Source organism: Podarcis melisellensis, assembly GCF_964234715.1.
Source record: "Podarcis melisellensis genome assembly, chromosome: 15".
NCBI classification, from domain to species: Eukaryota; Metazoa; Chordata; class Lepidosauria; order Squamata; family Lacertidae; genus Podarcis; species Podarcis melisellensis.
In genome coordinates this window covers 42078484-42100914 of record NC_138532.1, presented here as the reverse complement: position 1 = coordinate 42100914, position 22431 = coordinate 42078484, and the positions used below count along the sequence as shown (strand labels likewise).

Genomic DNA, 22431 nt, shown 5'->3' with positions numbered 1-22431 from the left:
AGTGGTGTCTGCAAACTCCTTGCCCCACCTCTGATGTTCTCTTGTGCCATCATGGGGTGTGTGCACATGGCTTGGCCTAATTAGGTTCTCCATTGCTGCTCAAGGTGACAGGACATTTCCTTCAGTAGCCAAAGTGGCTAATTGCTCAGTGGGAGGTGTACCTGTAGCACAATGCACTTGATAAAAGCAATGCTCAGTAGCAGATTATTAACCAGGTTTATGGATTCCAAAGGCTCTGCTTGTGTAACAAGGGCACACCAATCACAACACATCCATGTGGGTAATAAATGCTGGTAAACCCTTTCTTCTGGCTGCCATGTAACGAGCTTCTGCCCCTCGTCGGAGTGCCTGCTCTAGTTTCTTTCTCACGTCTTTCCTTCTGGCTTCTGGGATGTTGTTTATTTCATCTTCACTGATTTCATAACCAAACATCTCAATCTATGGAGGCAACAAGAAACAGAATTTTAGCAGCAGTTGCTGTCACATGTGGCTTGTATAGAAAGTGGAAAAGCAGGTGTGGCACCTCAAGCCTGGAAGCTTTATGTGGCCCTCACAGCAGCTTTTATCTTTAACTATCCATAATGCCTGGCGTGCTCTGGTCCATGGGGTCACGAAGAGTCGGACACGACTAAACGACTAATCAACAACGATCCATAATGCTCTGCAGTCCTCAACTTTCTGCCTGTCCAGTGTGTGTCCCACACCTGGCCTTAGGAAAAGAAGGCTGTGGGAAGGAGTTAGGCCTGGGTACCTGGTCAGTGGGGCAAAGTAGGGGGAGTTGGATTAGTACAGGCAGGCTGGGAAGCAGGTTCATGTCATGGCCCTAATATATAAAAAAGCTTTTATATGCACAATGTATTGTTACATAATGTAATGGCCAGCTGCTGAGCTGGGGCAGGCGTGAAGTGTAGAGGGAGGGAGGTTTGGTCCAGTGTGGGGGAAGGGCAAAGGGATACTTGGGGTTAGCAAGCGGGGTGGCAGCCCCTAGTATGTCATGCTTTTTATCCCTATAAAAATGACAAATCTCGGAATAATTTTTCTATCTCGGCCCTCCTAATAATGCATTGGGAAGATGGGATAAATCTGTGGAGGTTTAAGGCTTCCAATGGCTACTAGCTTTGATGGCTGTGTTCCATCTATCCTTTCAGGCGCAGAATGCCTCTGAATACCAGTTGCTGGGGAATCACAAATGTGGAGAGTTACTGTTAATGCCTTGTTCTCAGGCTACTTGGCCACAGGATGCTGGGCTGAATGAGCTATCAGCCTGGTCCAGCAGGGCTCTGTTCCTTTCTGTTGCTGGACCATACCATAAAAATATATAATAATAATAATAATAATAATAATAATAATAATAATAATAATAATTATTATTATTATTATTATTATTATTATTATTATTATATTTATTATTTATACCCCGCCCATCTGGCTGGGCCTCCCCAGCCACTCTGGGCGGCTTCCATAAAAACCAAAAATACAGTAGAATCACACGTTAAAAACTTCCCTGAACAGGGCTGCCTTAAGATGTCTTCTGAATGTCAGGTAGTTGTTTATTGCTTTGACATCTGCTGGAAGGGCATTCCACAGGGCGGGTGCCACTACCGAGAAGGCCCTCTGCCTGGTTCCCTGTAGCTTTGCTTCTCACAATGAGGGAACCGCCAGAAGGCCCTCGGCGCTGGACCTCAGCGTCCGGGCAGAATGATGGGGGTGGAGACGCTCCTTCAGGTATACTGGACCGAGGCCGTTTAGGGCTTTAAAGGTCAGCACCAACACTTTGAATTGTGCTCGGAAACGTACTGGCATAACATAAAAGGCAGGCAATGAGAGAATGCTTCAAAATACCTTTGCATTCTTGTAATCTTCATTGTAGTCCTGAATATGCTCCCTTGTGGCTGCATTCAAGCGCTCCCTTTCCTCGGTGCTCGACCCATTAACAACTAAAGAAACACAATTTCTGGGTAGTAGACACCTAGGTTGCAACCTGTTTAAATACACAACACTCTCGCTTAACTAGTTTGTGCCTCAGGCTGTCGCAATGAAACTAGTACGGTCCAGCGTCTCATTCCAATTTCAGATGGAATACAGGGATGGTCTTGGTGGATGAGGTGCAGCTCGAATCTAGCACGCTATCTCCATCCAGATGCCACCCAGACCTTACAATTGGGGTGTGACAGCAAGGGCTGCCCCCTATGCTTCGTCCCTAAAATCTGCTATTAGGAGATAAGGGTCCCTCTCAACACAGAGGTCTGATTTAGCTATCACAGCTAAGAAGCCAATGACAGCCCAGTTGTCCATGGAGGTTTTTCCTGACCCTTTCTAAAAGGGTGGCCTTGAGCATTGGTAGAGCTACACACACACGCCACGCAAAATGAAACAGAACTCCCAGCCACCAGGTGAAATGTTGGATGGCTTAGGCCACGGGTAGGCAAACTAAGGCCCAGGGGCTGGATCCAGCCCAATCGCCTTCTAAATCCGGCCTGTGGACGGTCTGGGAATCAGCATGGTTTTACATGAGTAGAATGTGTCCTTTTATTTAAAATGCATCTCTGGGTTATTTGTGGGGCATAGAAATTTTTTCACACACACCCAAATATAGTCCAGCCCCCCACAAAGTCTGAGGGACAGTGGTCCGGCCCCCTGCTGAAAAAGGGTGCTGACCCCTGGCTTAGGCAATACGGGTGTAGCAGATTTGCGTGGTGACCCTGGATCATGGAGATTAATAACTGGAAACCTTCTGGCAGATTGATGCTACCTCAGTAGGATTCCAGGCAGCCCACGGAGACGTTAGTAGGATGGAAAATGGTAATAGTTTGTATCCACTTCTGCAAAGCATAAACCCTCAAAGAATCTCCAAGTCTTCCACCAAGGAGTATTGTACTGAAATAGTTGCATCTCTGACCAGAAGGTGTCGCTTATCTTCCATGGAAATGGCGATAGCCTCACTCTCCAGGCTGCCCAATGCATGCAGACACATTTTGTGTTCCTTGCCTGTGATCTGTGACGTCCCTTAAGACGTTTCTGGGTAAAGAGAATGAAGGGAGCATCACGAGTGCTGGTGGGAGGAGGGTCAGGAGCCAAACAGAGCAAGCACCAGTGACTAGGTTATTCTAGTTTTGTCCCCGTCTTCCTCCCTGCTCAGTTCTACATGGGGCAACACTGAGACTAAGGAGGAGGGAGGGGGCAGGCAAGGCAACCCCCTGGACTGGTTGTAAGAAGGCAGGGAGTTGGGGGCAACAGGTTGGTGGGCCAGTTCCCCTTTTGCCCCAGTGGATCAGCCTCCAGTGCCTCCGTCCCCAAAGCCTTTAAACTTGACCCTGAATAAAGTTTTAAGAAAACGAGAAAGGGTGAAAAACAACAATCTGCACTGTGTTGTTTGTTATTTTATAAACCGGTATGTGTGTGCCTGCTCCTAGGCACATTTTACTCCCAGGGAATGTGTCGCTTGATAATGTTCAATTTTAGTTGCATTAACTTAAAGTAAGTTTACAAACAGCTGCATGTTTTGTCTCAGTCAGTTTTGGCTACTGGCTGTTACTTTTTATCCTTTTCAGCCTGACTTCTGTTTTTATTTGAGAAAGAGAGGGAGAGGGAGGGAAGGAGCTCATTTTAAAAATACATTGTACAGTGGTACCTCAGGTTACAGACGCTTCAGGTTACAGACTCTGCTAACCCAGAAATAGTACCTGGGGTTAAGAACTTTGCTTCAGGATGAGAACAGAAATCGCAGGGCAGTGGCAGCGGGAGGCCCCATTAGCTAAAGTGGTACCTCAGGTTAAGAACAGTTTCAGGTTAAGAACGGACCTCCATAACGAATTAAGTACTTAACCCGAGGTACCACTGTATTAGCAACATCCAGTGGCAGTGAGTTCCACAGATGCCAGCATTTGCATTACAGACAACTTCTGCTTACTTGAGCTGGCTGCCTCCATCATGTGCTTCAGCAATTTGTGGGCAATGGTGTCTCCATCGGCGGTTTTGTGTTTCTGATGTGCAGCAACTGTGAAAGGTTGAAAAGCAAAAGCCAGATTATGAGATGTGATTAATCTATTTAACCTTACATCCTGCTTTTTTGCCCAGTAGGTTGCCTGTATCCAGAGTTATTTCAGTCTCAGATTTGCAAATGTTTATGTGCTGGTTAACAAGAACAAAAAAATGCTAGGCCTCTTTGCTTTCGCAGGCCTATGCTGTTCATTTGTGGCACGTTAGCATCTAAAGCAAGGAATGGCTAAGGGAGCTGGGCATGTTTAGCCTGGAGAAGAGGAGGTTAAGGGGTGATATGATAGCCATGTTCAAATATATAAAAGGATGTCACATAGAGGAGGGAGAAAGGTTGTTTTCTGCTGCTCCAGAGAAGCGGACACGGAGCAATGGATCCAAACTACAAGAAAGAAGATTCCACCTAAACATTAGGAAGAACTTCCTGTTCGACAGTGGAATTTGCTGCCAAGGAGTGTGGTGGAGTCTCCTTCTTTGGAGGTCTTTAAGCAGAGGCTTGACAACCATATGTCAGGAGTGCTCTGATGGTGTTTCCTGCTTGGCAGGGGGTTGGACTCGATGGCCCTTGTGCTCTCTTCCAACTCTATGATTCTATGATTCCATGATTCTATAAAGCACACATCCAATTATTTGTCAGTTTAATAAGCTTCCCTGCCTGCTTGGCTGGAAGAGATTCCTGTTCACCACAGGCAATTAGGGAGAGTGTTGGAATCAAATAGCAAATCTCAATAATACCTGATTAATACCCGCAAATGCTTTTCACTAACCTGTGTCTGACAGGCAAGAATGAGGCAGGGAAGTCTGAGATGGCGTCTGGGACTGCAGGGAAGGTGCAGGGGCAAGGAGACTGCAAAGCAGGAAATCAGGTGTTCAGTAAGTCTTCAAAGGAAAGCCCTTTTACAAAGCCCTCTGCCCATTTGTGAAGGGGAGGCACCAGTTCTCAGATGCAAGGGAAGCAGGCCTGTTGCCAAAGTCAACAGAATTATGCTGCCCCTTCCCTTTGGGATCACTGTGGGCACATTCTGACTTTATGTTTCTAAGTTGCAGGGTGTACCTTTGCATGCCTGGACAGAACCTTACCTTCCAGCGGAATAGGTGTCAGGTGAGGGCTGCAAGAAAAATATGGAAGGACAGTATTAAAATCTGCGTAAGCGACAGGATCTCCTTGGGGCACCCAAGTTTGTTTTAAGACCCAAGGCACAGGAGTTAAAATGCAGAAATCCAAAATGCTGAAGTCTAGGCTGCTGGAACATAGACAGGCTTGCTAGCCAGAGCCTGACTTGATCATTTGCTCACTGTCCCTGGCAGGGACAGTGAGCAAGATTGTCAAAACAGATGCATGTTTTCCAGTATAGGAACACCCAGCTCCAGGCTATTGGGCAAACCATCTCCATCACAGTGGACTGCCTTGCTTCCATCTACAAGTTCCCTGGGCATTAGTATTTAGCAGTGGGTGAGCTCATTAAAACAAAACTTCATTTTGAAAAATAAAATATTACCATCTTCCTGTCCATAGCAAGTCTCTGCATTTCAGCCTGCAGCCTGCTTATCTGCTCCTCTGCCTTCATTTGCATTTCGTAGCGGACCTGTCTCTCCTGAAAGGTGCCAAATTGTAGTTGTTAAAACTTTGGAGGTGAGGAGAGAGAGATTTCATACGTCCTGAGTGCTCGAATGGAGGCTGAATTGGTACTGTCGTACATTGACTCTACTTCACCTTCCTGCCTCCTGAGTGCCCAAATGCAGGCTAAAGTGGTAATAATAATAATAATAATAATAATAATAATAATAATAATAATAATAATTTGTTCCTTGTAACTTGGCTTCTCGCAGCGAGGGAACCACCAGAAGGCCCTCCTCGGCGCTGGATCTCAGTGTCTGGGCAGAACGATGGAGGTGGAGACGCTCCTTCAGGTCTACTGGACCGAGGCCATTTAGGGCATTAGACTCTAGGCCTGGCTGTCTCTTCCTCTCAAGTGCTGCCAATGGCATAGCTAGCTGCTCCAGTGCCTGGAGTGCGGTGAGCCAGGGCAGGGCACACTGCAAGGAGCCTGGAGTCTGCTCAGCCCACCCGCCTCCCCCCAACCACCCTCCAGCTGAAGGGGAGGCGGCAAGCAGACGCAATCCCAGGTGCCTGCAGGTGCCTGAGCCACTGTGACACTCCCAGGAGGGACACGTGGCTCGGGTGCGCTGCAGCACACACCCTGTGGTAAGTGGCTGCCCAGTGCACCTGTTGTAAACAAAATCTGCCCTCTTTCCCTTATGGGGTATCCAAGAGTCCATATAGAGTCCTTATGTTGGGCTCCCTGTTGGTAGGAGAAAATAACAGAGGCCAACCAGAGAATATTGAGAAGCAAAGCAGCTAGTAAACCTGATCTTTATTAAAACTGTTGCAACAGGGTGCTCCTGTCACACACAGGAGGATGGAGGAGGATCCAGAGCAAAGGTGCGCCTGCCCTAATATAGACATTTTAAATTCCCTGCCCTGGAGCTCAAGACCACCCCTCCATACATCATACATACATCACAGAAGGGGTGTAACCAAAGACCACCCGTCACAAACATCATACCTACATCACAGAAAAGGCGGTCTACAACAGAAATTTGAATGTTGTTGTTTTTCCTGTCTGCCAGGTTATCTGATAATGCCTTATCTGATTGCCTTTCCTGGTAGCCTGCCTATTCTTTTGAGGTGGTGCTTACCCAATTCCTGAGACAATGGGAAGGTTCCCTCACCCCCTCCCTCCTTTCAGAGAAAACATCTGGTCAGTTTGGGAGTCAAAATGGTTTCAGGACGGTCTTCCTGTACTGCTCCAGACATGTGGTCCACATATCTATGTGCTTGGTTGGTACATTTATGAACATTTATTTTATATATATATATGACCTTATTTTTTTTATTACGCCCCCCAGCTATGCTAGTGAGTGCAGCTATGAAATCGCAAATGGTACAGCTCAGCTTAATCTGCACAATGCAATTATGTTTATTATGCAGATTCGTGTTTCATTGTGTGAGGCTGTGCCCTTAATAAACCCAATTTACAGATGGGGAACTGAGAGGACAAGAGAGAGTAATGAACAGAGTGGCCCACCCAGAGAGTCCATGGTTAAGCCAGTGGGGTTGGCACACCCCCTTTCTCCAGGACACCCCCAACCATCTACGTAAATTGATTGTGTTTCTCTTAATCTTTATTCCACGGTTGGAAGGAAATACCTGGGACAGCTGATCTTCCAAATGGACCTTCTGCATGTCAAATTTTCTCTTATTCTCCTCTAAAAGCTGCAGGAATCTCATCTCTTGTTGCCTGCAAGTCCATTAAAAAAAATGTTGCAGAGAAACACCCAGAAAATTAAATCAGATATGGGTGCCCAATTTCTCCCGACCCTTATTCTGTAGGGTAATCAGCAGAATGGTTAAAACAGCCGGGAGCAAAGTCTTAGCAGAGTACCACCTTGCCTCTCGGCTCAATTTTTCTGGCACATTTGGAAATCTAAGAAACACCACAATATACCCATTTCACAGAAGTGAAAAAACTGGGGTGCTCTGAGCTCCCTGCCACACCTCCCCAAGCACTTATATGCATTTTCAAACAAATAAAACATGGATAGAAATGCAGTCCATCCCACAAAGCAACAATGGGCAACATCTCAACCAAGGAATGCCCCCCCCATAATTAAAAAAGCAACCCCTCGATTTAAAAATAAGAATGGGACAAGAGTATTTCGGGTGCCACTGATGCCATGCTGGGGAGTGAGAATTAGCTGAGAATGTGGGTAACTGTAAATGCTGCTGACAGGAAAAGTCTTACCTCTTCTGCTCTTCCGCTCTGAACCTTTGAAGTCTCTGTTCCTGTTGCGCCCTCTCAAGGCATTGCTCTTCCAGCAACTGGCGCTCCTCTCTGAAAATCAGGACGTGCCCTGTTTGCTGTACGTATTCTCCCTCCCCGTCTTTCCGTGCCCTCAGGTGAGCCTCAAAAATGCCACCGATGCTCCGAAGGAGCGGGAGAGGACCAGAATGACATGAGCACACATTCATACGTTTCCGAGCACAACTCAAAGTGCTGGTGCTGACCTTTAAAGCCCTAAATGGCCTCGGTCCAGTAGACCTGAAGGAGCATCTCCACCCCCATCGTTCTGCCTGGACACTGAGTTCCAGCGCCAAGGGCCTTCTGGTGGTTCCCTACCTGTGAGAAGTGAGGTTACAGGGAACCAGGCAGAGGGCCTTCTCGGTAGTGGCACCCACCCTGTGGAACTCCCTCCCACCAGATGTCAAAGAGAAAAACAACGACCAGACTTTTAGAAGACATCTGAAGGCAGCCCTGTTTAGTGAAGCTTTTAATGTTTAATAGCCTATTTTATTTTAATATTCTGTTGAAAGCCACCCAGAGTGGCTGGGGAAGGCCAGCCAGATGGGTGGGGTATAAATAAATTATTATTATTATTATTATTATTATTATTGGCAAAAAAGGATTAAAAAGCACTAGGTACGTTTTGGGTCCTTGCCAGGGCTGGTCAGCTCTTTGCTGGTTAGGCAAAGTGAGACAAAACAACAAGATCTCAGTCCTCATGGTTCTGAACTGTGGGCTGATTTAAATAGGAACAGAGCCAGACCCTTGGTCAATTTAGCTTAGTATTGTCTACACTGACTGGAAGCAGCTCTCCAGGGGTTCTGGCAGGGGACCGTTCCAGCCCCACCTGGAGGTGCTGAGGATACTGAGCTGCACCCCTTTCCCTTGTGCCTTTCATGGGGCCCTGGAGCAAGGGGACGCCCCTTAAGCACCTTGCTTGCCTCCTGTCTTCTGGCCTTGTCCTTGGAGGTGGTACAGCTTGGAAATCTCTGTAGCGCCACGGAGGAAAAGCTCAAAGTGGGAGGGAAAGAGAAATAATGAATGTTAATCGGCTACATAGCTGTCAACTTACAGATTTGAAAATAAGGGACCAGCAGCCTCGAAAATAAGGGATCAGCAGCCAAAATAAGGGATTTTTCAGACACAGGTATATTCAACTTCTGAGCCCCTCCGAGCCAAAGGCAGAAAGCCCAGCCAGCAGCCAAACGAAGCCTCAAGCGGTGGTTCCCACAGCGCAGCAACCCGGCAAAGGGGATGCAGCAAGGAAAACCACCATCACCTCTCCGCTGGGAAGCGCTGAGCAAAGGCGAGTCCCTAGGCAACGCGGCCGATTTGATCGGCACAAGGCATGCAAGCTCCACCCCCCAGTCGTTCTTAGACTTCTTATTGGGTGAGCAATGCAGCCAAGCAACACACTTGGAGCCTCCCTGGCTGGCAGGGAGGGAGGGAGAGGAGCTGCTTCCTTTGAAACCTGGGAAATTTAAGGGACATCATCAATAAGGGACAGCTGCGGGACATGGCGCTGGGATAAGGGACTTTCCTGCCAAATAAGGGACGGTTGACAACTATGATCGGCTATCCTACCCCATACCTTTGAATGACACATGGAATGACAGGCACAAAAGCGGATAAAATTCCAGCACGTTTTGAAAATGTACCTGTGCACTCTGGAAGCTCTCTCCCCTCTTCTCCCCCGCCCTGCCACTAGAGTTTCATGTCAGGTGTCCTCGAGATGATTATCAGATGTATTTTATGCATCTCGCTCCCTTTCCAACAGGAGCTCACCCCATCGCAGGGATTCGTAGCCCATATCAGAGAGTTGTGATGTTTTGGCCCCTGCCAAAGGCATTTTAGTTTAAAAACGCTTTCCCTGGAGTGACCCAGTCATTTTATGAAATATTAATTGCATGTCTGCAGAAATGGCTTGATTGGAGCTGGGGCGGGGGGGGTGGAGAGAATTTGATTTATTTATTAACAAAACCTGTATACTGCTTCATTATAAATGAAACCTCCAAGCAGTTTTGCAAACAATAGTTGCTGAGATGATTTTATATTTTTTAGAGAGTTCATGTGTGCTTTTAATTCTTCCTTCTTACCTTGTATACTGCTTCAGTGGCTTACTGCTATGATGGAACAATTACCATTTTACTGCGGTTTTATATTTTTAACTTTGGCTCTGCCTGGAGACAGAACGTAATAGGCAGTATGTGGAATACTGTGATAGGCTTGGGGGATCATTCTGGATGATACAAAGGGGTGTCTTCTACTCCAGTCCAAGCCTTTAGGTCTGCTCCCTTGGCTGCTTTGCATACTTTTTATTATGGCTCTTATTTGGCTGCTTTTTTAAAAACAAATGTTAATTGTTTTGTATTTTAAAAATCTTGCTTTGCAGTTTGTTGCCTTACACCTGCTGGGGGACAAAGGTGGGGAAAATGTATTTGTTCAAGCTGGCTGCAAAAAAAGATTAGGAAGAGAAAGTTAGATCATATTGCTATAAATTGTTTTGGGAACACAGACTTTTCATCTCAAGTCAGCTGATGGCACATCTGATTTTTCTCTCCTATATCATTAACGTTTGCTGTATTACTGCTGTGTTTGTATTTTGGTATTTGTAACGTAATTGTCTTGGCCTTTGGCTAGCACAATATACCGTATTTTTCGCCCTATAGGACGCACTTTCCCCCCTCCAAAAATGAAGGGGAAATGTGTGTGCGTCCTATGGGGCAAATGCAAGCTTTTGCTGAAACCTGGAGAGCGAGAGGGATCAGTGCGCACCGACCCCTCTCGCTCTCCAGGCTTCAGGAAGACATCCGCAAGCCTTGGGAGCCCGCGGGAGTTCCCGGCGAGCTCCCAAGGCTTGCGGACAGCAGCCTGCATCCCGAAACCTGGGGAGTGCAGCGAAGCGCACCCCGGGCTTCAGGCAGATATCCAAAAGCCTGGGGAGACTGGCGCGACTTCCCGCCGGGCTCCCTAGGCTTGCGGATAGCAGCCTGTTCTGGGGGCTGGGGTCGGGGGAAGCTCGGGCTTCCCCCGCCCCAGCCCCATGCCTGGGGGGAAAATAATTTTTTTTCTTTATTTCCCCCCCAAAAAACTAGGTGCGCCCTATGGGCCGGTGCGCCCTATGGGGCGAAAAATACGGTACTTATTGATTGATATTTATTTTTCTTCTATTGACTGTTATTGGTTTCTTTCTTTCTTATGTATTTTCTGTTCTTATTTTGTATTTTTATGTTGCAAACTGCCCTGTCATCCTCAGATCGAGGGCGGTATACAAACTGAATAAATAAAAATAATAAATTGATTGATTGACAGGTAAATGTTTTGAGGCTGAGAGGAAGGAGTGAGCCTGAGCAGAAGACGCCCGTCAAGGTCTTACTTTGGGTAGGGTCATGGATCGGGGCGGGTTCCTTGTTTCCTCCAAGCAACTGGCTGTACAAATCTTCAAAGAAGTGTTTCTCCATCATGTCTTGGAACTCTTGCACAAGCAGAGATGGTCCCCAGGTTTTCAGTGTTGCTTCCAATTCCACTGGCTGCAGTAAAAGGTAGGGATGGTGGGTGGGTAAAACTGCTCAATGGTGGCTGGTGGGACACCCAAAGGTAGGGACAACAAACATCCTCTTAGAAACAAAAGGGCTTTTGCTCCCCCCTCCAAAAGCAGCAGCTTTTGAAACAATTTTAAAAACTAATTTTAAAACAATTTCAAAAACAAAGCCACACAAAAGCAAAAAGTTCAATCCATGGCAGAGTTTAGAAGAAACATTCTAAACAACAGATAATACAATCATACCTTGGAAGTCGAACGGAATCCATTTCAGAAGTCCATTCAACTTCCAAAGTGTTTGAAAAACCAAAGCGCGGCTTCCGATTGGCTGCAGGAAGCTCCTGCAGCCAATCGGAAGCCGTGGAAGCCCCGTTGGACATTCAGCTTTCAAAAGAATGTTTGAAAACTGGAACAGTCACTTCCGGGTTTTGATCGTTCGGGAGCCAAAACGTCCGAGAACTAGGCTGTTTGAAAACCAAGATATGATTGTACATGCAAAGATGGCGAAGTAAGAAAGTCATAGGAATGTTAGAATTTCTGGAGGGTGGTGACACGAGAACAGGACCTTTTCAGTGGTGGCTCCCTGCTTGTAGGATGTTCTACCCAGGAAGGCATTTGGGGTTCCAAACAAGAGTTGTTCCCAGCTATACCTGGGGATATCAGGGAATGAACTGAGGTCTTCTGCATGAAGGCAATTACTCTTCCCCTGAGCTACAGCTTTCCCCCACATACAGATGGACAGATCTCTACTAGAACAACATTCCATAATTTTAGGATGTAGCCCCATTCACCCCTGATTCTTGTCCATACCAATTCTATATTATTCCAGTATTTAATGCAATACTTGTTGAAGTTACACGTTTAATGTACATAATGTATTGTATTTAAAATGCTGCAAAGGGAAGTTTACTGTGGCCAAGAAGTTTCACTCTGGCAAAAGCGTCAGAGAAGGTTGGCATCTTTCCATTTCAGTGAGCTAAACTACCTTATATTGGAATTGGAAACTTGAGAAGCCAGTGTGCATTTGTTGGTGACGGCTAGTAACAGCGGTTGCAGAGAAGTTCTGCAGTGATGAACAAGCTTAGGATCTCCCTCTGGGACCAGAGAGAGGACCGTTTACTGAACAGTATGAAGGACTGAACCCCATTGCTTGGTTATTTTGTAACGTTTATCTTATTAAATCTGTTTTGCAGCAAAGCTTTGAAACTCAATTCTTGCGGAGGAGAGAATTCATTTCCGCACAAGGTCCCCATTAGGGGTTCTGCTGGACAACTCTAACAATGCTTTGTAAAACAATTGTGGCATTAGATTTCATCAGGCTGCACATACAGATTGACACGTGAGTAGCCGACCACGGAGCAGGAGGACAAAAATGGTGGTGAACACAGGGAGACAGTTGTATGACGGCCGCTCCAGTCCCAGGATAATCTGGTCCCAGATGTACAACAGGGTATCCATGCTTAAGTAGCCTGCAAACAAAGCAAAAGTTGAAGAGCATCTCACTAGCTTCTCTGAGGCATAGCAAACACTTCAGGAAGGTCTGTGGCTCGATGTATGGAGTGTTGAGTGGTTTCTTTAAGTTTTAGGTTTCATTATTGTTTCACAAGATGTGTATGTTGTTAAGGGCCACAGCAAATAACATGACCTAGTTTTACAGCTGTGAAGCAGTATAGTAGGTGCTGTTAGGTTATGTTAATTAAGCTGTTGGGTATAGTATATAGGGACGCGGGTGGCGCTGTGGGTTAAATCACAGAGCCTAGGACTTGCCAATCAGAAGGTTGGCGGTTCAAATCCCCACGACGAGGTGAGCTCCCGTTGCTCGGTCCCTGCTCCTGCCAACCTAGCAGTTCAAAAGCACGTCTTTTGTGTTTCTTGAATGTGTGGTCTCCCCAGCATGCCTCCTGCAGCCCAACAAATCTGCGAAATAACCAACATGCAGAAGGTCCCAAATTCAATCCCTGGCATCTCAAGGTAGGACAGAGAATGCCTTCCTTCTGCACCCCTGTAGAGCTGCTGCCAGTCAGTGCAGACATTAATGAGCTAGATTGCCTGGCAGTAGCTTCCTAAGTCTCTCTCTCTCTCTCTCTCACACACACATATACAGGTGCACTATGAGGGGTTTTGTTGTGGTGAGGAACGACAGAATCAAAATACAAAAGAAGAGCTCTGCTGGACCAGCACATCCTGTTCTCACGGTGTCCAAGAAGATGCCCCATTAGGAAACCTTCAAGCCAGGGCCCAAGCAACTCTCCCTCCTGGGGTTTCCAGAAACTGGTATTCAGAAGCATGGCCGCCTTTGACTGAGGAGGAAGCACATAGCCTTGTGACTAGTACAGTAGCTATGACAGCCTTATCCTGTTCCATGAACTGCCTGGTCCTCTTTTGAAGCCACCCAAGCTGGTGGCCATCACTATGCTTTGCAGGTCATCACCTCCTGGCAAACAGAAGAGGAAGAAATGGAGGCAGTGAGAGACTTTACTTTCTTGGGCTCCATGATCACTGCAGATGGTGACAGCAGTCACAAAAGTAAAAGACGCCTGCTTCTTGGGAGAAAAGCAATGACAAACCTAGACAGTATCTTAAAAAGCAGAGACATCACCTTGCCAACAAAAGTCCGTATAGTTAGAGCTATGGTTTTCCCAGTAGTGATGTATGGAAGTGAGAGCTGGACCATCAAGAAGGCTGATCGCCGAAGAATTGATGCTTTTGAATTATGGTGCTGGAGGAGACTCTTGAGAGCCCCACGGACTGCAAGAAGCTCAAACCTATCCATTCTGAAGGAAATCAGCCCTGAGTGCTCACTTGAAGGACAGATCCTGAAGCTGAGGCTCCAATACTTTGGCCACCTCATGAGAAGAGAAGACTCCCTGGAAAAGACCCTGATGTTGGGAAAGATGGAGGGCACAAGGAGAAGGGGATGACAGAGGACGAGATGGTGGGACAGTGTTCTCGAAGCTACCAGCATGAGTTTGTCCAAACTGCGGGAGGCAGTGGAAGACAGGAGTGCCTGGCATGCTCTGTTCCATGGGGTCACGAAGAGTCGGACACGACTAAACGACTAAACAACAACAAGTTTAACAATGGGATGTGTGAAGTGGTACACCTTTTTGGCGGTCCTGAACCTCCCAATTCCCAGTCTCAGCTCTAGGGTCAATTTTTTAAAAATCTTTTTTTTATGCTAAGAAGTGCATCTCACCAGCAAGCAGAGTGTCAATAGCCGGCTGGATCATGCGGCTCAGTCCCTTGAGTAAGGCGTCTCTGGAGTCTTCCCCTGGAAAACAGCAAAGATGTGGGATTCTACAAGTATATGATGATTATTATTTATTTACAGCACTTACATCCCACTTTGTAGTCCCAAGAGGCTCTCAAAGCAGCTGACGGAACAATTCTCAATTTTCAGTGCTCAAAGGTGAGTGACGTTACTTAGGCATCCAAGAAACCACCATCCACACTCAAGAGGGAGGAGTAAGTCAGCTCAGGGAAACCCCAAAGTTTGTAGATGAAAAGCAAAAATAGAGGGGGAACGCTAAAAAGGTGAGGACTGCAGGACTTGCCCAACATGCTCAGTAGCCACTGAGGATGAAATGGAGTACCTTGCGCAGGGACCATGTACCCAAAGTTTAGGAAGAGAAATGCCCCTATAGCAGTGGTTCTCACCTGTGGGTCCCCAGATGTGGTTGGACTACAATTCCCATCATCCCTGAGCTCTGGACTTGCTAGCTAGGGATGATGGGAGTTGTAGTCCAACAACATCTGGGGACCCACAGGTTGAGAAAGGGTGCCCTATAGTGACAGGATTACTGAGGTGGAGCCCCAAAGCAAACTTACCTGGTTGTGCATTAACGCTCTCCAGGAACCTTGCCAGATCTCTGTCTCTCTGCTCCAGCAGGGAGGCAACTTCTTCCACTATGCTGACCCGGGACGGATCCTAGACAGAAATTTGCCACAAATAGTAAATCAAGAGAGTCTTACTTAAAGTCTAGTGGTGCCATTTGGATTCTGGATTAGCTGTTCTAAATAAAATTTAATTTAATAGAACAGGCTTCCTAATCTGCTGCCCTCCAGATGTTTGTGAGGAGGGGGAGACCTTGGTTGATGGCCAAGGCCGCTGGAATCCTATGCACAGCTCAGCAGGAATTGGGGTGTCCTATAACCCTATATGGGGACGCGGGTGGCGCTGTGGGTTAAAGCCTCAGCGCCTAGGGCTTGCCGATCGAAAGGTCGGCGGTTCGAATCCCCGCGGCGGGGTGCGCTCCCGCTGCTCGGTCCCAGCGCCTGCCAACCTAGCAGTTTGAAAGCACCCTCGGGTGCAAGTAGATAAATAGGGACCGCTTTCTAGCGGGAAGGTAAACGGCGTTTCCGTGTGCAGCTCTGGCTCGCCAGAGCAGCAATGTCACGCTGGCCACGTGACCCGGAAGTGTCTTCGGACAGCGCTGGCCCCTGGCCTCTTGAGTGAGATGGGCGCACAACCCCAGAGTCTGGCAAGACTGGCCCGTACGGGCAGGGGTACCTTTACCTTTTTATAACCCTATATAAAGGACGTGGGTGGCACTGTGGGTTAAACCACAGAGCCTAGGGCTTGCCGATCAGAAGGTCGGCGGTTCGAATCCCCGCGATGGGGTGAGCTCCCGTTGCTCGGTCCCTGCTCTTGCCAACCTAGCAGTTCGAAAGCACATTAAAGTGCAAGTAGATAAATAGGTACTGCTCCGGCGGGAAGGTAAACAGCGTTTCCGTGCGCTACTGTGGTTCGCCAGGAGCGGCTTAGTCATGCTGGCCACATGACCCGGAAGCTGTAGGCCGGCTCCCTTGGCCAGTAAAGCAAGATGAGCGCCACAACCCCAGAGTCGGCCATGACTGGACCTAATGGTCAGGGGTCCCCCTTTACCTTTCTTTATAACCCTATATGAATGGGTGGAGAGGTGGAGATACCTGGACGGAGATGGAGAGTCTAACAAGTTGAGGATGCAGCTTCTTGAGAGACATAAATTCTTCAAATAGGAGGGCAGAAACAGACTCCACAGAGCTGGTGGAAGAACCCAGATCCAGAATAACATGCAAGAGAGGCACGGGCAGGAAATAATCTTGGTCTCGCAGAGGTGTGGAGGTGCCCTGAAGCTTGTGGTAATAAGAAAGCACATTCCTCAGGCATTGTGCAGCAACTAAGGAGAGGTTTTTGGAAAAGTAGTGCATAGTTAACATATGGAACTCATTGCCACTGCATGACCACCAACCTAGATAGTTTTAAGAAGGCTAGGCAAATTCATGGAGGCAAAGGCTATTTGCCACGATGGCTATAGTCGGCCTCCACAATCGGACTTCTGAACACCAGTAGCTGAAAACCACAGGGCAGGAGAGAGAGGGCTCTTGTGCTTGGGACTTGCTTGAGGGTTTCTCTGGGACATCTGGTTGGCCACTGTGAGAACAGAATGGTGGACTAGGTAGGCCATTGGTCAGATTCAGCCGGCTGTTCTTATTGAACCACTTCTTAGCACTGACCCTGAAATGCAGCCTGGAAAGAAAGCCCAACCCTTGAATCTCTCCATCACCACATTCTTTTTTTTCTGGTTGTGACAACAACACACGCAGAGACACTCGTGTGAAGTTGGACTTGGACAGTCTTCCACATCCATGAGGACTAGAAGGTTGCAACGGATCCCCAATATATATCTGCATATAATAGATACATGAAGCCACACTGAGATGTTGCTTCTGCTAACTGGAAATGCCAGGGAAAGCAAAGAAATAGACCACCCTTTCTGTCTCGAGGGCTGATGCCCCAAGGTCTTGTATGTGGTCTCTACTGACATCCTCCTTTCATCCCAATTTAGGCATGTGGGAAGGAACACTTGCTTTTCTCAAAATCAGGCATCTGCATGGCCACTGTGAGAACAGGATACATGGGACACTGGTCTGATCCAGAAGGACTCATTTATATTCTTCTGGGCTAAATAAGTCACTGTCAATTCTTCATTCTTCCAATCTTAGGTTCAGTTCTCCACATTGCCACATCAGCTAGTTAGTTAGTTGTGGAGGTAACGCTCCGCTTTGAGAAGGCAAACCTCACACCAGACGTGCAACAGTATGTCCAGGAGCGTTACACCTGCTTTCCCTGACCTTCTTGGGTAGAAAACAGGGTTCCCCCCCTGACCTTTTGTCCTCTCACAATTTGTTTGTTAGACATATAGCTTGGCTGGAGCATGACCAGGGACGCAGACGTAATCAAGTATCAGGGGGAAATTTTGAGGGGAAAAACACCTGCTGACACGTGTGATTGCTTACGCTGAAAATGTGCTTAGATGGAAATACGTTAAGTTCAGGGTGGTTTCGCCACTGTTTCCAATTGTTGGGTTCTGCTAATAAAAGGAGCCTCAGCAGAGCTAGCCGGCAGCTTGCTTGGAGTGTGCTTGCCAGCGTGCTTCTGCACAGCTCACCTGCATCCAACCTCCCATTGTCTCCATTATTCCTACAGTTAGTTAGTTATTTTAAACCCTCATTAAAATTACCCAGTGTTGCAGAGTGAATTTCTCTTAAACACTTCCTAACACACACCTTTTTCTTCTTCCAAACTAAGTTCCCTCAATACAATGCGGCTTTGTATGGTATTTTTTGCCAATTCATATGCATTTAAATAATAATAATAATAATAATAATAATAATAATAATAATAATAATTTTTTTATTTATACCCCGCCCTCCCCAGCCAAGGCCGGGCTCAGAGTGGCTTACAAGCAATAATAAAAACAAGATGAATGATTACAACTTAAAAACAAAAATAAAATACAACATTAAAATAATGGAACATTAAAATATTAAAATGTAGCCTCATCGCAGGAGGAGAAGGAAAAGAAAAAAAGAAAGAGAGGGAGGGAGGGATATGAACACTTCACCCCACCATACGCATCTTTATACACATTACTCCTCTGCATTGTAAAATTCAGAGACGTCCCAGCTTCAGAGGCTGTTTTGGTTCATGCATTGTTTCAGAAAGTGCAAATCTGGTAAATTCACATTTAAATGCAAACTGAATTGAGTCCGCCTCCCCCCATCCCACCTCCAGTTTTCCTTAATACTTTTGTGTGACTCCTGTGGTGGTTTCTTCTTACCGTTGTGGTTTTTTAAGGACTGGAACGTCGGCTCAGAATCCAGCAGGGCTCGGCACCTCAGAGAGATCTCTCTGTCCTTCCAGGAAGTGGCTCCGTTTGCTGCCAAATGGGAGAGATAACCTAACCTTGCTGGGAATGAGAAAAGGAACAGAAGAAAAGCAATGGTTGATGCATTTCATTTCATATTCACTAAACTGGCCACCAAATAAAGAGATGCAATCGTGACAGTATGGTGTTGTATGCCCTCATATATTTATGGTGGGGATGTGATAAGCTTACTGGGATTTGGCAAAGCAATTTTGATGCCATTTCTAATATTACCAGTTAGTCATTGAACCCAAATCCTGCTCTGGCCCATCTGTAGATGTCAATACATAAGGACCACACTGCCATTCTGCTTTCTGCTTCCCACTTAGAGATCACCTCCCATTGGAAAGACCCCAAAGGTCCATCTCTGATGGGATGGCAAGGGGAAAGTTTGGGGCCTGGCTCTTTCTGAGTACTGTATCTAACACAAGACAGGAGGGGTGTCAGAGGCCAAAGTAAAAGCCATCAATCTGACCAGGAATGGTTCCCATTTATCAGATATGCAAACAGAAGCAATGTTATTGCCAGACCTCTGCTAACCACAAAGGCCAAGTAAGTTGTCCAAATATTGTTTACCAGGTAGACGGTGGGTTTTAATTCCAAATAACAAACCACTGGAGAAGAAAGCAACCCATTTCACAGAAGGGAAAACTGAGTAAAACAAACTGGTGAGGTAAACCACATGGCCCAAGCCATCTGGAGGTCTTGCCTTCGCTGTTTGCCTGCCTGTTTTAGAGAACTGATATGTGTCATACCCTTCGTGTTAGAGAGGTAAAGCTTCCAGGTGAGATGACGCAAATCGGCAGGTAAGGGCTGGTTAAAAAGAGAACACAGCCTTCCTCGCAGCTCCGGCCGTTCCTCCAGCAAGGTCATCTGAAAGGAAGGAGTTGGCTCATTGAACATGGCTGAATTAAGACTCCTTTTTCTACAATAGCTGAACCACCAGATACCGTAGCAAAGTTGCTTAGAGCAAATGTTTTGCACACAGAAGGCTCCAGGTTCAATCCCTAGCCAGGTAGGGCTGGGAAAGGCTCGTCTGAAGCACTGGAGAGCTGCTGCCAGTCAGTGTAGGTAATACTGAGCTAGATGGACCAATGATCTGACTGATGGGTCCTTTAGGGGCACTTCCTTGCCAACCTCAGTCTGCCCTCACTTGCCCTGTCCTCTTGCTTCCATCAGTCCAGAGGCTGACCCTGCCTGTCCTTTTCCTCTTCCTCCTAAGTATAATTGTTGTGCCTTGCAGAAGTCAGCAGGGAGAAGGACAAAACGGGAATTAGTTTGCTCTCCAGTCATTGGCTCTGGCGCCACCTACTGTTGGGCTCCACACCTTCCACCCTACCAGCCCTAGTGGGTGTCAGCCCCACACTGCCCCAACTGAGAATACAAAGCAGCAAAGCTAGGTACCACTCCATCCTTGAGGTGATTGAGCAGCAGGGCTGGCTTATTTTTCACCCGTCGGTCTCCATCCTGAATCTCCCGGGCGATCTGGCAATAAATCTGTTCCTCTAAGCAGCCGCTAACCTGCGACATCAGGGCCTTATAAGCATCACCTGAAAGAATATCAGAGAACGAGTGGATTATTTCACAACATTTTCTTAACTCCCCTTTTCAAGGAGGGGCAAAGTGGAGGGGCAGATCCGTGTCTAGGGACAGGGAAGAAATTTGGTTTGGTTGACATTTTGGTTCTAACACACCTGATTTGCCCTTCTGGAAATAGTATAGGAAACGAAAGCAGCCATCTTTCAAAATTCACACTTCTCCAAATTTTCGGTGTTGGCTCCAACCAAACAAATGTGCACAGAATGCATATTATTAGCAGGACATGCATTAAAAATGCACATATTAGTGGAAATGTCATATCAAGATGGATTATACTGGGGGGGGTATTGCTTGCAAAAAAAATGTATATTAAGCAAAAGTTCATACAAAAATGTGTTCATTAGAAGAGATGTGTTCTAAAAAGAGATTTGGTGGGCTCTTTTTCTAAATAAAATTGCAAATCGACAAGGAAATTTGGCAAAGAGAACAGAAACTGAGAGAAATTGAAATTGACAACTCAAGTTTACCCAGTGTGCTTTGTGACTGAGGATTTGAACACAGGTCTCTCTTGAGGGCTTTGCTGCTCCATAGCAGGGAAGGGAAACTATAGCCAGACCTCTAGCCCAAGAGGACCAGGTGACCTGGGCAGCTAAAAGGGATCTTGGAGGCCCTACGCTGGTTCTCCCTTAGGATTGGCTGCTTAGTCTGAATAGCTTGCTCTGGGAGAAGCTGAGCAGATACCAGAGAACTCTGCTTTCACTTGCATGTGTGGCATTTCTTAAGCCCCTCCCTCCCCACAGCAAATCCAGTAGAAGTGAACTCTTTATCAGGCCTGGTTCTTAAACTCTCACCTCCTTGGATGGCGCTGACTGCTTTCTCCAGGACAAAACCTTTCGCTGCCTCTGAGAGGTCCTGCAAGGCATTGATGTGGCTCTCAACCATCTGCTGCTGGACAGCGTCGGACAGCATCAGAATGAAATCTTCCCATTCCTGGTAAAGGGTGAAAGAGTCAAACAGCATTTGCAGATCTCTATGACATACCTAGACAGCATCTTAAAAAGCAGAGACATCACCTTGCCAACAAGGTCCGTATAGTTAAAGCTCTGGTTTTCCCAGTAGTGATGTATGGAAGTGAGAGCTGGACCATAAAGATGGCTGATCGCCAAAGAATTGATGCTTTTGAATTATGGTCCTGGAGGAGACTCTTGAGAGTCCCATGGACTGCAAGAAGATCAAACCTCTCCATTCTTAAGGAAATCAGCCCTGAGTGCTCACTGGAAGGACAGATCATGAAGCTGAGGCTCCAATACTTTGGCCACCTCATGAGAAGAGAAGACTCCCTGGAAAAGACCCTGATGTTGGGAAAGATGGAGGGCACAAGGAGAAGGGGACGACAGAGGACGAGATGGTGGGACAGTGTTGTCAAAGCTACCAGCATGAGTTTGACCAAACTGCGGGAGGCAGTGGAAGACAGGAGTGCCTGGCGTGCTCTGGTCCAGGGGGTCACGAAGAGGCGGACACGACTAAACAACAACATCTCTATCTCTATCTATCTCTATCTCTAGATATAGCTTTGCCAGTTGGACTTCTGCCTGATTGGCATGAGGGTGTTTGGGAAGCAATCAGATTCAGGCGCAACCTGGGTTGCCAGCTTCTTCCCTGGGCCCTGCTCCAGTGTATTTAACACCCTCTTGACATGCAAGAGGGGAAATTACCTTTAGCTTTGGTGGCTAAATTTCAGACAAAACCACATCTATTATCATTATTTATTATTGGTGGTGGTGATGATGATAGTTGGCAGCCACTGAAAACAACCCTGTTGCAAAGTCAGGAAACCTGCATTTTAGTCTGTGGACCCTCTCAGGTCCCAGATGCAGACAGTCCAGTCCACCTGTCCTACCTGTGACTTCTCAACGCTGAGTCGCACCTTCTGCAGCCAAATCAGAGCACCTGAGGAACCAGCCATGAATTTCAACTGCTTTTCTCACAAGGAGTCAAGCGGCGCTTAGAGATCGGTTGCTACAACAGTCCCTTTTTTTCAAACCGGAAACAGTTATTGTTTGATGCTAAATTTAGCTGTTGGAGATCAGGTGACCTTCACCTGCCTCTCTTACCTGCCCAGAGATCTTTCTTCAAAGTGTTTCTAAAATCACTTTAAATTGTAAAAAAATTCTGTGTGGCATGCAGAGAACACAAGACTTTTTCTGTTTGAACAAGTTTTCATAGTGAAGACTTATTTATTTTTTAGACCAGTCTGAACCTGTATTGGATCAGAAATTTCCATTAAAAATATTATCAGTGGGAGGTTTTTAAATCGTTG

At 46.8% G+C, this 22431-nt stretch overlaps 1 protein-coding gene across 8 annotated transcripts; it reads right to left on the bottom strand.

Moving 5' to 3' along the window:
* Nucleotides 1-199: 199 nt before the first annotated feature.
* LOC309357824 (uncharacterized protein) lies at nt 200-22123 on the bottom strand. 8 transcript variants are annotated; one of them, XR_014163240.1, is made up of 20 exons: nt 22012-22122; nt 20963-21101; nt 19977-20122; nt 19328-19445; nt 18486-18614; nt 16312-16541; nt 15211-15310; nt 14579-14653; nt 12712-12851; nt 11218-11371; nt 8774-8852; nt 7803-7892; nt 7208-7298; nt 5496-5591; nt 5077-5105; nt 4764-4843; nt 3911-3997; nt 2753-3018; nt 1843-1937; nt 398-438 (listed from the first exon to the last, which is right to left on the bottom strand). XR_014163240.1 is itself a non-coding variant. In XM_081890352.1 (19 exons), exons 1-19 carry the CDS (start codon nt 22075-22077, stop codon nt 262-264), a joined length of 2121 nt encoding a protein of 706 aa, XP_081746478.1. In that variant the 5' UTR covers nt 22078-22122; the 3' UTR covers nt 200-261. The 8 variants fall into 8 exon arrangements, 5 of the variants coding, with proteins under 5 accessions (XP_081746478.1, XP_081746479.1, XP_081746480.1 ...); XM_081890352.1 differs by lacking the exon at nt 2753-3018 and having other exon boundaries at nt 200-438; XM_081890353.1 differs by lacking the exon at nt 2753-3018 and having other exon boundaries at nt 200-438; nt 8783-8852.
* Between the last annotated feature and the right edge of the window lie 308 nt (nt 22124-22431).